The sequence below is a fragment of the Pteropus alecto genome, unplaced genomic scaffold, assembly GCF_000325575.1.
Source record: "Pteropus alecto unplaced genomic scaffold, ASM32557v1 scaffold25, whole genome shotgun sequence".
NCBI classification, from domain to species: Eukaryota; Metazoa; Chordata; class Mammalia; order Chiroptera; family Pteropodidae; genus Pteropus; species Pteropus alecto.
The window spans coordinates 24,465,951-24,482,885 of record NW_006441955.1 but is presented as its reverse complement, the minus strand read 5'-3'; the positions used below and the strand labels follow the sequence as shown (position 1 = coordinate 24,482,885).

At 34.7% G+C, this 16,935-nt stretch overlaps 1 protein-coding gene and 1 pseudogene across 2 annotated transcripts in view; one reads left to right on the top strand and one right to left on the bottom strand.

The window, feature by feature from the left end:
- Positions 1-7,627: 7,627 nt before the first annotated feature.
- Positions 7,628-16,935, top strand: part of FUBP1 (far upstream element binding protein 1) — a 27,776-nt gene continuing 18,468 nt past the window's right edge. The window contains exons 1-7 of one of the 2 annotated variants that reach the window (XM_015595135.2): positions 7,628-7,875; positions 13,846-13,936; positions 14,789-14,851; positions 15,666-15,704; positions 16,198-16,237; positions 16,754-16,806; positions 16,893-16,935. The exon at positions 16,893-16,935 is cut by the window's right edge and continues 26 nt beyond it. In XM_015595135.2, coding sequence (XP_015450621.1) covers positions 7,756-7,875; positions 13,846-13,936; positions 14,789-14,851; positions 15,666-15,704; positions 16,198-16,237; positions 16,754-16,806; positions 16,893-16,935 — 449 coding nt within the window. In that variant the 5' untranslated portion in view covers positions 7,628-7,755. The remainder of the gene's footprint in view (positions 7,876-13,845; positions 13,937-14,788; positions 14,852-15,665; positions 15,705-16,197; positions 16,238-16,753; positions 16,807-16,892) is intronic. The other variant, XM_015595136.2, reaches the window with a different exon arrangement.
- On the bottom strand, positions 12,520-12,641 carry LOC112485945 (annotated as a pseudogene).

Here is a 16,935-nt window from a genome sequence, read left to right as displayed (position 1 = left end):
TATTAATTGTACACATCCCTTATAGTCTACAGCTGACAATCAAACTAGTTTGATACAAAGACAGTAAATATCAATTAATGGCCAAATAAGTGTTATGTAACTACTATAGGAGTTAAGGGACCATCGAGGCATAGAGGAAAGAGCATGACACTTGAAACAAGAGGATTTGGTTCCACTACATTTAGCTTCACTACTTAGTATCTATAGAGTTTTGAAAAAATCACATCTTGGTCTCAATTCCCTTATTCTACAAAATGGGTAATATCAACTACCTAATTTGACTGATATAATGAGAAAGTATGTGAAATGGCGTTACATAAAGTAAAATACTACATAAACGTTAATTATATGCTCATCTTGGGCTGGAGGATGGGGATGGGAAAGGATTCGAAAAGAAAAATGTGAGTAGGGTCTTGCAAGATTGATAAAATTTAGAAAGAAAAAGAGTAAAGCAAGGGTCTGCAATTTGGACCAAGAACACAGTCTAGAGGCAAAAAAACATAAAACGTATTTGATACAGCAAAAGACTGGTCAGATTAAAGTATAAGATTTAGGAAGTGGAAGTGCTATTTTATTTTAAAGGTAGAGTCAATATGATTTCCAGATGAATCAGTTGTGGAATATGAGAGAAATCAATGACTCCATTGAAAGAACAAATTGCTATTTACTAAAATTGGAAGATAGAAGAGCTGGAGGGGTAAATTGGAAATGGACATATTAAATTTACAAATAGTAGTGTCTAATAAGCAATTGGATATGAGTCATGTATTCATAGAAGCAGTCCAAAGGGAAAATAAAAAATTGGGAGTAGAAGTAATCTTTAAAACCCTGAGACTAAAGATTATATTACAATGAGTAAACAGAAAAAAAAAAAGAAAAAAGTTTGAAGGACAGAATCCCGAGTCACAAATGTAGTAGTAATAATAGCTATTACCAGGAAAATGGAGCTTCTCCCTGAGCCCCAAGAAATGAATCGTAATTATTCAAACCAAGTATGATACTTGCTAGAGTAAGCTTGTGTGATTCAGCTCTGAGTCTGATTGGTATCCAGGGGAAGGGGGTAGTAGAAAGATTTCCTTGCTTTTAAAGAGAAAGAACTTACTTCTTCCACTTTATAATCATGACTGCATAATACTGGGAACTGTGGCAACCATTATGCAATCATTAGGGGCACTAAGCCACATCATACATTAAGGATAGGAGAGGACAAAGATGAAAATAACACCATACCTCATATATTGTTGAACTGCTAAATCAACCAACCCTAGAGCCACTCTGCATCTGAATTTTTCGGTTATTATTTAATAAGGGTTTTCATTACATACAGGCAACAGAATCTGGTGACAAGCATTTCATTTTATTTTTGTAATACTGTTTCAGGCACCAAAGAGCAAACTGAGACTCTAAAGAAGTTAAACGTGGCAAAGTTAAATAGTGCACTTAGGTACCAAATAGTGAGCTGAAGCTCATCCAACTCCAAAGACTATTTGAAGAGATTAAGAGTAGTGAATTTAAAGAGTGGACACAGCTGAAAGACAAAGGAGAATGGGAATTTAGAATTCTTGAAGTGACTGGCAAAGTAAGGCCAAGAAATAACAGATATTGAAAGAAAAAAGAAGAGTCAAAAGACTACAACAGATGGAGTACATTAATAGACAAGCTAAAGTGGTAATAGGTATTCCTGAGAGAATAATATTGGAGTTGAAGATTTTCTCTGTTTAAGTAGTCCGGATGAAGACTAGATAGATGTAGGCTGTAGCCATGAGCAGGGAAGGAATTGCATTTTGAGTGATCGATGATTGATTTCGTTAATATTTACTAACACCTACTATGTGGCACGTTATTTTATGTACTTGGTATACAATGGTAACTAAAATAGACAAGGTGTCCTATGGAGTTCATACTCTGGTGTGAAGGACAATAAATAGTAACAATTAGAACTTTAGTGTGTATGAAGTTTTGGGCCAGCACAGTCAGAGGCACTCAGAGGTATTTGATTTGAGATGAAGTTCTCTGGATAGCAACTGAAGACTTTACTCAGGGTTACAAACAGAACATGAGAGTTGAATGACAATAGGGATGACAATGACTAGCAATTATGTGATTATTCCAAATAATTTTACATACTCTCACTAGGAAATAAATGTTTAATGAATGATCTGATTATTAAGCTTCTCCCATTTCAACTCTTCAACCCATTGCTTAATCAACTACAGATTATTCTTTTTTAGTCTGATACAAATAACTACCTAAAAACAAATATGGAGTATTTACAAAGCGATTCATGGTTTCATTCAACATTCGTTCACTCAAATAAGCTCCACGAGGGTAAGGATACCGTCTAATTTTGTTCACTACTGTATATCTAGAATAATGCCTGGCATTTTTACTGAATTGAATGAATACGTAAAAAAGCAACTACTGGATGCCAGGTATTGTTAATATCAAAGGTAAATAAGATAGTCCTTGCCCTTAAATTTACCATTTTTAAAGATTCTATAACTAAAATCTCTTGATCTTCACTTACATCAAAATATATAGTTAAGGAACAAGGTTATTAATCTAAATGTAGTGTCTGTCCTGAATCAAAGAAATTTAATTTATGCTTTATATGCTTTTAAATTTAAAAAATAGATTACCGTTCTATCTTGAAAAATTAGTATGTGTATTATTAGGTACTACAATTAGATAACCTGTTATAAACAATGATTAATTCATAGGAAAATAGTAATTTCAGATGCTTCTTCTAAAAATTTTAATTCCTTCTTTTCCTTCCCAAGTCCTTTCAAATACATTTTTTAAAAATGAAATGAGAAGTTAATATGAAGCAACATAAAAGAACAGAATTAGAAGGCAAATTCCAAAGAGATCACTGCTATAAATAGAGACATGGAAATGTCAGGACAGAGAAGTTCCACAAAAAACAACAACAAAACTGTATGCCAAGTGAGTTTTACATCTCATACCCACTCATCTTCAGTCAAGGAATTCATTTGCACAGATCCTCCATCTCTAATAATCTATTTCAAAAAGTAAACGTTGTGAGTAAAGGTAGATGTCCTGATTACAAAAATCAAGATGTTCTTGGTTCTGCAGATTCTTCTTCCCTTCTACCTAAGAAGCAGAAATCCTCCATCTGAAACTTGACCCCATCACTGCTGCTTCATAGAGGTTATTTCATTAAAGAGCATTAGATTAGGATTCTAATCCTGGCTCTGTAACTAACCTTGTCACTTTTATATGCTACTCAAGCAATCTGGGTCACAACTTCCTCTACCATAAAATGAAACAGATTAGAGATCTTCAAGGTCTTTCTAAGTCTTACATTCTAAGAAAAGTTTAAGTGAAGCTACTCCTCCGTGCCATCTAGCCTCAAAGGCCCTCAACGTTCATAACCACATATTCAACAATTTGTTGAGCTCTAGCTTTGCGGGAAAAGTGTAAGTATAATAAAAAAGAATTCAATGTGATATTTATTAAACTTTTACCAACATAAAAGCACTAAGCCATACTAGGCAAACCAAAGAATAAGATTAAGTCTTTGACCAGCCTTCTCTTATAAAGAGGGGAAAGCGGAGAGGACAGATCTCTATATTTAGAACTTACTACAGTCTAGGGAAATAAAATTTAATTGTTTAATCCTGCAAACATTTATAAATTCTTTTTGCATAAAAGGGCAGTTTTCAAATTTTGATGAGCATAAGAATCAACTATGATGCTTATTAGGGAAAAAATAAAAAGAAATACAGATATGTCAAAACATGATTCATCGGATGGTAGGTATCCACATTTTAAAAGAGCACCCAAGATGATTCTGGTGGCCCTTGTTTAAGAAATACTGTTCTAGCCTAGATCAACAAAAACCTGAATGGGTCCAAAAATAGAAAATATTTCTAGACCTTGAGTTCTCAAGATCATCTGCCCATAATAACTAGAGAAAAATTGCAAGGCATTAAAAATAAGCAAGAGTGCATGTAGACTTGTTATATTTCAATGGTTCTCAAGTATGAATCAATTTAGAAAGTTTTTAGATATTTAAACTCATCTCAGAGAGTAGGGGTTAGAGCTCAGCCTTTATTTTTTAAAAAAGCTCTCTGTAACTGATGCAACCACTGAAATTAAATAAGATATCAATGGAATTGGTCAGGTTAAGTTTAATGGAAAAAGATTATTTTTAATCTGGATCTTTAGTTGACTAAAAATTTCATGAAAAAAGATAAATGTAATAGAAGTAAAAGAATTGATGCATAAATATATAATCCAAGGAAGGAAGGAAAAAATAAACATTTTTTAAACACGAAATAAAGGGAGAAGACTGTAAATATATTAATTTATTTTAGACATTTTGGTTTTGAGGAAACATGCAAAATTAGTTTTGGAGGTAGCTGCTGACACAGCTTTGGAAACACATTTGGAATAAGTATGGACCGATTTAAAGTAAATTATGAAACCATATATATTATATGTATATTCTGCAGTTTCATTTTATATTATATTCTGAAGAATTACTATTAGCTTTACTGTAAATTGCTGGAATATATGCTGTAGAATTAGCTAAACACTCAAGAACTGGGTAGAGGCCAGTTTTTTGAGACAGATGCTTTCAAAATCCCAAATTTCAACATAGCATTTCCCAATTATGATATACCAGAAGCCAAATTATATGTTTAATACTGACAATTTCCATTTGCATAGCACTTTACGGTTTCTGAAATGTTCAGAGATATCGCACCCAAAGATAGCAAGGCAGGTCATGAACATAATGTAGATATCTGACACACAGAGACTAAGTCACTCGCCCAATGTCACAAAACCAACTAAAATGTTGAGGCAGATGTTTTCAATATTCATTCATTGAACAAATATTTAGAATGCTAAGACTCTATGTTTGGGTCTGGTCAATGATAGAGTTAGATAAGATCCTTGCTCTCCAGTTTACATTCTAATGGAAGAGAGAATAAGTAAACACAAAATAAAATTTTAGATAAATGCTATAAAGAGAACATGGTATGGGATAGAGTGGTTGCAGAATGGCACAACCAGAGGTCAGAGATGGTCTAAGGAGATTACATCTGAACTGAGGCCTGAATGAGGACAAATCACCCATGTGAAGGTCTATAAAGGCATCCAAGGCAGGTATAAAATTCTAGAGGTAGGAAAGATCTTGGACAGCAAGGTGGCCAAATAGCTGGAAGTGGAATGAGAGGGAGGAGTGTTGAGAGGGAGGAGTGTATAGTCACAGTGACCTGGTTACAGGAGCCCTTAGGCCACTCACTCCACTCACTACAGGATTTAAAGTGAAAAGACATGGTGAGATGATCTGATTTACATTTTAAAGAAATCATTCAAGCAGCCACAAAATGAAACAACTATAATACAATCAGGTAGCAGCACCTTGAGCTGCAAAAGTACTATTAACAGTCTATGCCTCGGGTAACATTTCTAGAGAGTGGGTGGTTGTTACCTCTGAGACTTAACATGTAGTTAATACACTTTACATAATTTCATAATTTTTTAGAGTAAATTGTAGAGAGGTAAGGATGGAAGCAGAAAAACCACTAGAATGTTACGCTAACAGTCCAGGAGTGAGGTGGTGGTAACTCGGGAGTAGTAGAGGTATGAAATAATGCAATTTGGAATATACTTCAGAAGTATGGTAAATAGGTCTTCCTGATGGAGGCAAGGACAGGAATCAAGGCAACCAGTGGTTCCCAACATGGAACGATTTTGCATCCCAGGGGATATCTATAATGCCTGGAAACATTTTTGGTTGTCACAACTGGGGAGGAAGGGGTTGCTACTGGCCTTTACGGGTAGAAGACAAGGATGTTGCTAAACATACTACAATACATAGCAGTACAGCAAAACAACGAATTGTATGGCTAAAAAGTGCTAATAGTGCAGAGGTTAAGAAATCCTGATCTAGACAGATTCTAACTGGTTCCCATCCTAGAAGACCCATACTTCCAGGAGAATCTACCAAAACAAAGAACCCCACCAAAAAAAAAAAAAACAAAAAAAAAAACAAACAAAAAAACAGAAAAACCAAAAAAAAACTAGAAATGGGGGTCATTTATTTTCAATATTTAGAGAAACAAAAATTGTTGTATACATGAAATGAAGTTTATTTGTTTGGAGATAAATTATACAACTCTGGTTAATATCGTTGATCAGAAGGTCTGATTGTTTAAGTCAGTCCAACAAAATATGAAAATCAATTACCAATTAATAAGTGCCATTTTTTGAACTTTCTTAAAATGCAACTTAGATACTTCCAGTTAGCAATACCAACATTGCTTTTAATTTTCCTTTTAACCAGCTTTCTTAAACCTGTACTCCAACAGTCACTGCTTTTCCAAATACAAATTACCCCAAAATCAGTGAAAAAGATATAAATGGATACGATGGTAGGTATAGCTCAAGGAAAATAACCCGCTTTTATCTACGTGCATGTAACTTAGTTATCTGACTGACTTTGGGCCTTGAACAAGTGGATACATTAGTTTTAGGTATCGGAAGACTGCAGCACGCATTTCTCTCAATTATTCAAAGACTAACCATGAGAAAAGTACTCTTTTAGACCCAATTAATAAAACACAAAATGCCAAAGTTGGTAAAGTTAATTTTACCTCATTGTCATCAAAAAGAAAATAATTTGGAAAAAGTCACTGTAATTGTCTCCTAAAGCATCTTCCTGGTATGTCTGGAACTATTTATGCAGTAACTTATATGCCACGATACACTTGGGAAGGTCTGAAATTTAGTAACTTAGGGAAATAACAGAAAATACTAAACGGTCTAAAAATGACAACTCAGAATATCACCTTACATTTGAGTTCTCACAGGTAGAAATTATTTCTAACCTATAAAGTCAATTTAGGTTAAAAATTGGATGTTCTTAATTACAAGTACCTCAATAAAACTGGTCACGGACACATACAACACTAGGTTATTAAGTCTGGTTAAAACAATTTTAGGAACAATTACGGCAGTCATATTGTTACAGTTTCATCCACATTTACACAAAAACTTCGGAAATCAGCTCCAGAACTAAGAAGCTTCCAGCCTGAATTCATCCCCGCTTGTGATAAAACTCAAAATTCTGACAATCTAGAAGTAAAATACTGGGACACTTTACTACCCTGAAAATCATGCCGACTTCCGGCTAGACCGGGCGGACGTTTTCGGGAGCATAGCAGAGCGGCGTGCAGGGCGCGCTTCTCCCAGGCACACTTCTGGTTGCCGCGCTCTTCAGACACTGTAGGGTCGTTAAACTCGTGACGCCATTCTCCTCCCCATGGATACAAAGAATTATCCTTGGCGGAAAATTCACTGACACTACGTCCCTTAGGCGGCGACCGTTAAAGAACACTACTGTTTTTTCAGGTTTTCAGAAACTCAAGGCTACCGCGGTCACCTTGCCTATTTCACCCATCACCCGGGAGGAACAGCCACACAGCGGAAACTCAAGACCGCGCGGAGAGGAGGCGCCAAAATAAACCATTTTCTCGCGAAAGCTTAAACACAAATCTCGCGATATCTTTCTGTCTTTCCTTTTTTTTTTTTTTTGCCCCACCTCCAGAGCGCCTTGCTTTAAAACCTCGCGAGATTACTTTCAGTCTCCGCCCCTTTACGGCACGATGGTCGCACAAGAATGTGATACAGTCTCAACGGCCGCCATTTTCTTTCTTTCTTAGCAGTTGGCTGAAGAGAAGGTCTCTGCGAAGAAGCGGTAGCGGCCACGGTAGGGTAGACATGGCAGACTATTCAACAGTGCCTCCACCCTCCTCTGGCTCAGCTGGTGGTGGAGGAGGCGGCGGTGGTGGTGGAGGAGTTAACGATGCTTTCAAAGATGCGCTGCAGAGAGCCCGGCAGGTAAGTCTGGACCGCGCGGCGGGATCCCAACAGCTCACGGTAATTGGCCACTGGCTCAGTAGGCCGCTACTTCTTCGCGCGTGAGGAAGAGGAAAGAAGTGTCCTTCCGGGCTCTGAAATGTGAGGAGGCTCACATTTTCCCAAGTAGTACCGATTAGAGGCTGGAACTCGGTTTTGTATTCTTACTGTCTAAGCCACTTGGGACCTCAACGCGTGCTACGTAAAAATGGCTTTAGGACCTTCTCCTGTTTCTGCGGCACTCAAGCTGCTTTTTCCTAGGAGTTAGCTGAGCATTTCCTCTTCCTCAGAATGAACATTTTTTTTCCCATGGGATAAAGCGCGCGTAGTTTTACACAATAGTATGGAAGGTTCTGGTAATGAGTTTGGGAAAGAACTAAGATCTGTCCACAGGAGCCATGGTAAGATAAGGGATATGTCATTAAAAGTCTTCACAGCTTCCAGCTCATTCAAGCTCTCTCACCTACAAGGAAGAGATTTAAGAGCACAGACATCCCGGATTGGAATTCTTCCTCAGGGCGGGATTTACGTGTCAGTGTGTAATAACAGCCCTTCCCCCTTATTTCTCAAAATGGCTTCAGGCCCATTATACCCCCAAGTTTCTATTTGAATCTGCCTCTCTGTTCACAGTCGCAAACTGACCAGGCCTCTTTGTATTACGTAGGTGCGTACATTTGCCCTAAAGGCACTTCTTTCACAAACGAAGGCTGTGAAAGAAATACATGTACTCCAGGAGATTTAAAGATATCTTAATCTTAACTTAATCTTTATTAGGTAGTCCCTTCATAAAATTGTAACTTTAAGATGTTTGCTTTTGGTATGGACTTGGATATAAGCAAAAGTAATCTCATTCTTGTTATGACACTATGCATAATAAGTGCTAGACATATTTAGACATAGTGTTAAGCGAATGGTAATGAGAAAGAGATTTTGTGAAATGCTTTGATTGCATTAGGAGTTCACTTATTTTTTTCTTCAGTTCTGTTAAAAGATTATTTGAGTCAAAATTCATAAAATCTGTAGTGGTGTAACAAATCACTCCTTTTTAAATAATGTAAACACGTTATAAACAAAAATGTACCTGGACTTGTTTATATTCAGAGAAGTCAACAAAAGTTATTAATATTCTGTGGGTTTTTTTACCAATTTTTATTTATTACTTTTGAACATTTATAATGGTGATTGAAACATTTTTATAGTGACAGGACCTCTTTTAGTGCGATTTTAGATTGGTTTGGAAAATTCAACCTGAATTATTTTTAATCAGCCAGCATATTGAATTAATATGTGCCACACACTGTACTTAGATACTGGAGATTTTTTAGTTGTGTGAATTGGATTTCTGCCTTCTAAGAAGCTATGCTATGGTTAAAGGAACTAAATGCAAATGAATTGTATCTGATGAATGCTTTCAGAGAGGAGTGGACAAAATATGTATACTGCTAATCTACTTGTTCTGTAAACATTTATAGAGTTCCTACTTTGAGTTAGTCACTGTACACAACACCAAGGAGCAGGGTGCCTAACTGCCAAAGTAAAGGACTGGTATTTTAAGGCATTAAAAAATGACTGAGAGTCTGACCAGTGGAGAAAAGAAGCACATGTGCAAAGGTATGGGCTTTTTGCAATAACAGGAACCCAAGAGTGAAGTCACTGGAGGGGTAACGTTGGGTGGGGGAAAGAGGGTAGAAAATGAGTTAAGAAAAGGTGAATACAGCATCTCAAAGACTTTGGGTTGCCATGCTTTAATTAAAAATTGGACTTCATTATTTGACTAAGCTATAATTTCTTGATTAAGTTAGATTGCTTTTTTAATAGAAATAGTCCTCAAACTGTGGAATTTCTCATACTCTTTTATATGCCAGTAGATCAGCTGCCCCATGCCCTTGCTGTAATAATAATTCTTTACAGATGATTTTGACTGTAATGATTTGATTGTTTCTTTACAGAATTGTTCTTAAATCTAAGATTCCCAAATTTAGCTTTTGAGTCGAATTAACCCTTCTAATTACTTTTGAGGATGCCTCTATCAGTTGTAGCTGCTTGTCTTACATAAGTGGAACATAGGAAAGAGTATTAGGACTGAAGAAACAAGTTAGGTTAATACTTGTTCCCAAAGAATAATGAATTATGTTTAAAAATCCTCATCTAACTTTGTTTCTTTTCTTTGTCCAGAGTATTATGCTATGTTCTTTGGAAGGAAGAGGTATAAGAACAGCTTCTTGGCCCTCAAAGCACTATGTACCATTGGGGATGCTATAGGCGTTTTTGGCTGGACAGTTATTTGTTATGAAGGAAAGCAGGATAGCCCTGCTCTCTACCTAGTAAATGCTTGTAGCATTTACTCTAGCTGATTGTTGCCATCTGGTAATTTAGGCCAAGTTGCTAAATCTTTTATTTCAGAGAATCTTAATAGCTTATTTTCAATGTGAAATTTGCAGATTTTTATAATACTCTCAGCTAAATCCAGTACAGGAGCTCCAGATTGATTCTCTAGTTTCAGGTTTCCAACCTGTACACTTTAGAAATTTATATTTTTGTATTTCAGGTTGTGACTCCATAGGGTGAGGTTGAGATTCTTTGATGATCACACTAAAATTCTGTTTCTGAAAATTGGAAAATTAAAACATCTAATTTTTCTTAAGGTTATATGAAGATTGAAGTGAATCAGAGGCTAAGACTAGGTGACTAGAATGGTGGATCACAAATTAAGACTATCAAACTTCATTTCAGTTCTAAAAAATTAATAAATTAGCCATTAAATACTCAATTATTCTTGAAATCTCTTCCTTGATAATTGTAAAAGTGATTCAGACTGCATTTATGTTGTTTGAATGCGGTGAAAATTTTATAAAATAGAATTCTTGACTTTTTAGTTACCACTCCTCCCTTCAGTGCAGAATAGCAAAGTTTGAATATAAGCAAAAATTCTTGTGTTTGAAGGGGACAGTGTTAATGTGGTAACCTAGTAATATTTCTAGTGTCCATTAAGCCTCTTCATATGTTTGTTGCATGGGAACAGAATCCCATCAGGACCTTGCCCATAGTCTATACTCAATATTTATTGAATTGAATCAAGAAAAATCTTTAATGGATTAAAGTAGCAATAAAATTGTGTTTTGAAAATTCTTTCATTTCTCAAATGCCTATGGCTATGTTAGATCTTGGAGATAGAAAAATAGTATACCTTATTGTCCCACAGGCACAGTTTTTACAAGCAGAATGCAACTATATCTTTGGCCAGGACCAATAAAAATTGGTTAAATTTATAAAATCAAATATTTAAAGTCATGTGGACCCTGCTTGTAGTTGAATTATAAGATGCTGATTTGTTTGTAATAACTGGCAGTTTTATATGCTACATATTAGGCTCTGTGCTAAACTTATCTGGTATTCATTTAATTCTCACAACCATCCTACAAGATATGTATAGAAATTATTATTTCCTTTGTGTAGATAAGGTAAATAAGGTACAGAATGTAGGAAAATTTGGCAAGGACCCAAAGCAATTGAACCAAATTTATAACCCATCCCAAATCACAGTTGTACTCTACAGCCTAAGGAAGCATGTATTGGATTGAAAATTAGGAGCTAGTCAACTTAGGTAACTTACTTCTGAGAATCTGCTCTCAGTTTTAGGGTGGGTTGGTTGGTTGGTTTTACTCTAGAATCAGGTGGTATGACTAAGTAATCTCTTAAATTTCCTTTCAATTCCAGAATTCTTAGGTTGTAAGAATAGTCATTGAAGAAGGCGGAAAATGCTAAAACAAAGCATAAAAAAATTTACTCATTTGAGCAGTAGAGCAGTAGAGCAAGGTCCAAATGGAAAGCTTGAGTTACTGTAAATTAAAATCAAAGAAATTGCTTACTTTTAATTTTTCTAGTCTATTAAGAATTTTTTTTAGTTGGAGATTGAATTTTAGGAATGACTTTCTCTTAAATTCTCCTTGTAGTGACATAGGAAATGTGTATTTTCTATAAATCTTTGAGAAGTAGTCCAATCTGTTAGTATTTTTGCTAAAAGCGCTTCCCAAATGTCTTGTAATAGTTTTGAATTTTTGAGATGATACTGGTTCTTTTGACTGAATCAAGTATCAACTTTCATGTTTATTTGGATAGTTTTTAGAACTGTTCAAGAAATAGGTATAAATAAGTATCCTTTCTTTGTGCAGAAGTTTCTTGGAGTTCGAAGATTGCTGCTTTGCAGATTCATAGAGCTTTTCTAAAAGCTAATTGCAGAAGATATTCAATCTAAATCATTTTCTTATCATTAGTATTACTGTTTTCTCTGGCCTGAAATAATTTTAATATCAATATGCCTATTAGTGCCTGGCGGTGTATTTAAGTTCGTAAGGAACAATTCAGTGCTAAGTGTTTTAAAACTTAAGGGTAGAAAAATTGTGAGGAAAACTTTCAGAAAAGAAATAAGATTTTAATTAGATGCTCAAAGGTATGAACAGGCTTTTGAGAAAGTGAAAGATGATTAAGGAAGGTTAAATTGACCATATAGAGTATAGAGTAAGGAAAATAATTTTTTTTTTTTTTTAGGTGAGACAACCCTTGGTTGACCTCACAGATTGCAAGGACTTTGTTGGTTTACAGTCCCTTATTTTTTTTTATTTTTTATGCCTACAGCACCTGGTCTTCCTAGGTGGTCTCTCATCCAAGTACTAACCAGGCCCGACCCTGCTCAGCTTCCGAGATCAGACGGGGGGATTGGGCTTGTTCAGGGTAGCATGGCCATAGACAGGAAAATAAAATTTTATACCTTTTTTTTAAACAAGCATTTTTATACTTAATCCTAATATGCTTTGCTATAGGTGTTGGCATGTACAAATGAGGAAAATGGAAATCTTAAGAACTTTAGGAAGTACAGTGATATGTAGGAACTGATACATGCATACTCGTGTGTGTGTGTATAAGACTTAAGTGGTACATATTGGATTTAAAACAAGTCACTGAATATATTCTGTCTCTAGTTTTCCTAGTTATGAAGCTCAAGGTAGTTGATTTAGTTTCATATCAGGACATCTTGGGGGAATTCCAATCACCAAGAGTTTAATATTCCATTTAATTTTTTATGGAAAATTTCAAATATACTCAGAATCGAAAGAATAACGAAATGAACTTTGATAAGCCATTCACCCAGCTTCAGTGATGTAGTAAATGTCCAGTGGTTGTGGCTGATATTTCTTATGTGATGTTTATATAGTCAAGTGAAGGCAATTATTTGCCCCACTCTAAAGTTAAGTCTTAAAGGATAAAACGACTTGTGACTCTGTAGTTGAAGCATTCTTGGAGATACAGCTTGCCAGGCTCCCCTCGCCCCCATGTTTCTTTAGAACAAGATTATCCAACAGAAATTAAATGCAAGTCACTTTTAATCCAACATATCCAAAATATTACCATTTTAATATGTTCAGTATAAAAAATTTTGAGGTGCTTTACATTGTTTATATTAATTCCAGATTTTCAATGTGTATTTTATATTCAAAGTACATCTCCAGTTTGGACTAGCCACATTTTAAGTACTCAGTAATCACTGTAGCTGTTGTGTACCCTATTAGATAGCACAACCTTAGAGTCCCACAAGGTGTTCACATTCTTTGTTCCTATACACATCTTGAAGAGTCATGGGAGAGAGCCATGAAAAAGAGAGAATTAGGATCCAGATTTTCTTCAAAGTTGTTTGGACAGTTTTCTAAAGATTCCTAATTGATTACCTCTTTGTTCTTACAGAGATATATAGCAGAAGCTTTATTCCAGATGATGATTATTTCTTAACTTTCTGAAGTTATTAATAGTAATAATGAACTAAAATTTTACTTTCATTTTGTTATGTCAGATATTTGGCATATATACATGTATTAGTAACTATGAGGAAATTGAGTACTGAATAGTATATAGTAGTTATGATGCTATCCTTAATGATGGTGTTTTTGTTTTTGAAAGATTGCAGCAAAAATTGGAGGTGATGCTGGTACGTCACTGAATTCAAATGACTATGGTTATGGGGGACAAAAAAGACCTTTGGAAGATGGAGGTAAGTTATAGCCATAAGTATTTTAATTGTTTTATGCAGCTTAGTTGAAGTGATTTTCAGTATTTTTCGAATGTTCTTTTATTGAAACATACTTTTATCATAAGGTTCCTAAAATTGTAAGGTTTATATTGGCCTCAAAAGAAAAGGGGGAAAAAGAGACCTAGACAAGGTAGGTAAAATTTAAATCAACCAGCCAGTCTTGTCTTAATTAGAAAATATCATTTTCTTTTAGACTTATGTCAGAATGACAGTTTGCACAGACGACTTGTTAATATACTGTGGGGGGTGAGGGGAACGAAAACATAAATATTTAGGAGACATTTCACATTTCACAGGTTTTTCTTACCATACATGAATTAATCTTTATATGCTATATTTTTGTCATTTTGTTATTTCAAATTTCATTTTAAAGGTTGAAGTTGCTATAGTTTGCTACTCTAGTGTGTTGTAGGTTATACCTTTTTTTGTTACTTTTTTGTTTGTTTTAGTACCTTGTTTTGTGTTTCAGGTTTAACTCAATGTGGCTTAAAGCAGTAGACTTACAGTGCCTTGTACTTTAAAAAAAAAAAATTGTTGAAGCTTCTGAACTTAGAAGTCCATGAGTATTTTTGCTTTAGATTTGATGTATGAATTTTGATAAAATTTCTTTTGCCCTTTTATTTTTTTTTTTTTTAAGGAGGTTTCTGAATGAGCCTGTAGAATGTATTTGTAGCTTTCGACCAGGAGTACTTGGTTTTATTTAAGTGACTTTCACATTTATAGTGAGGTTTTAATATACAAAAAAAAAAAAAAAAATGAGCTAATGATGCTTCAGATGTTGTATGTAATGTATTCTTTTTATTTTATGTGTAGATGGCTCTTGGACAAGTCCGAGCAGTACAACACACTGGGAGGGAATGCCCTCTCCTTTTAAAGGCAGGAATTTTTATTTATTACCTGTGTTTAGTATGTAAACGTGAAATAAACCAGTGGATTCTTATATGGACACAAATATTTCTTGGAGTATGTGTCTGAATTTTTGCTGCACCACATTCTGATGTTTAATCGTTTAAGTTTGATGGGGGGAGGAGAATGTAGTACATTCAGCTGTCGGTTGTCTATTCTAAGGTATGCATTGTATTCATCTGTGTAAAGGATGTAGATGAAGGTAGTCATGTAGTTGCTTTGAGTTTTTCTGCTGAAGTTTATGCCTTGAAATGTTTGGTGAGGAACAGTAGAACAGTTTAGATTGAGATTGCCTTGTAATGTGATTTTTAAATTTATTTTGCATAGCTTTGTGGTCACTCTCAGATACACTCAACTTTTGATATGTCAAATTTTCCCATTTTGATAGGTTTTTTTTTTTTTCTTTCAGTCTTCAGTTTCTGCAGTGGGAAGCATCATTAGCCTTTAGCATGTGATATTTTGCTAGTAATGGACCTAAATACTTTGTCTTGTATCATTATAAAGTGCTTAACATACATTAAGGTCAGTGATTTGATACAGTCAAAAAGAAATTTTTTAAATGTCTGTGCATCTTTAAAATGTGAAGAGAATGAAAGACTTAATTTTTCTTCTTTTGGTTACTAAGTTTGGGCTGAGTTTTGGCACTTTTGGTTCACATGCCAAACCATACCCTCAGCTATTTCCATAAATGTTTATACCGATAATTATTTTTGCTTGGGCAGGGGGAACTAAGTCTTATATTTGTACTCTTTGGAAAAAAATTAAAAGACTCTTAATTTTGCAGATCAGCCAGATGCTAAGAAAGTTGCTCCTCAAAATGACTGTAAGTATTTAAAGTTGGATTAAAACTTAAAGTAACTGGATTTTGATCAAGATTTTGTTCCCATCCCTTATTGGGTATCTCCGAAGTTAGTTGAATGCCATGAATATTCTTTTAGAATGAATTTCTTTGTAAATATTCACCTCCTGTCTTTATATGATCTCCCACTTCAATGATGACCAGATATGTATTAATAAGATTTGGCTGCTAAATTGTTTTAGATACTCAGTTTATTCTGTAAATCCATTTCTTAATCTATGCTACTACCACTTGAAAAATGAATTTTTTCTATATCATATATCATTTTTCCTTTATCAGTAAAAGTCTGCCCTTTTACTGACCCTTTTGCCCAGTGTCAATGTTGGTTTAAGTATTCTTATTCTCAAGGTGTTGTTTGTGTGTCAGCAAAAGACTTTAGAATTGCTTGATGATATTGTATTGTTAAATATATGTGACCTTAAAATTTTCTTTTTATTTTTATCTAATTTTTTGGTAGCTTTTGGGACACAGTTACCACCGATGCATCAGCAGCAAAGGTATAGTCAAATGCTTGTCGAAGAGTACTTTGAAAGTTTTAGTTGAACTGTATTTATGTAAAACCACACCCAAGTAGTGTATGGTGAATATGTGTCTGCCTTTTTTTTGTATATATAGTTCATTTCCTTCGACTTAAGAAGGTGTGATACAGAATGACCATTTTCCTTTTTGAGTAAGATACATTTGTAATTGGGAAGGATGGGTAGAATTAGCACATTTTAGAATAACTAATATGAAGTAAAATAACTTAAAATGACATTCTCTGAACCTCCACTTCAACTTCTTTGCAGTTCATGTTTACAGACTGTTCCATCCATCATACTCTGCTTACTTGATGTGTACTTTAATTAAGATTCTGACTACTCAGGCTATATTTTGACTATAAACATGTGCTTGGAAACCTAATGTAAGCTATTAGGAGCCATTAGACTTCCATCGTTATCAATAGAATACCTTTTATATGTAAAGAAATTATTTTTCTTTGAAGGAAAATGTTAGTTTCTGTTCTTTCTTAGCAGGTCTGTAATGACAGAAGAATACAAAGTTCCAGATGGAATGGTTGGATTTAGTGAGTAACCTAATTTTTAAAGCTTTGAAAACAATCAAAACATAACTTACAGTCTTTCAGCAAATAATTTTCTTTTTTCTTACTAGTAATTGGCAGAGGAGGTGAGCAGATCTCACGCATACAGCAGGA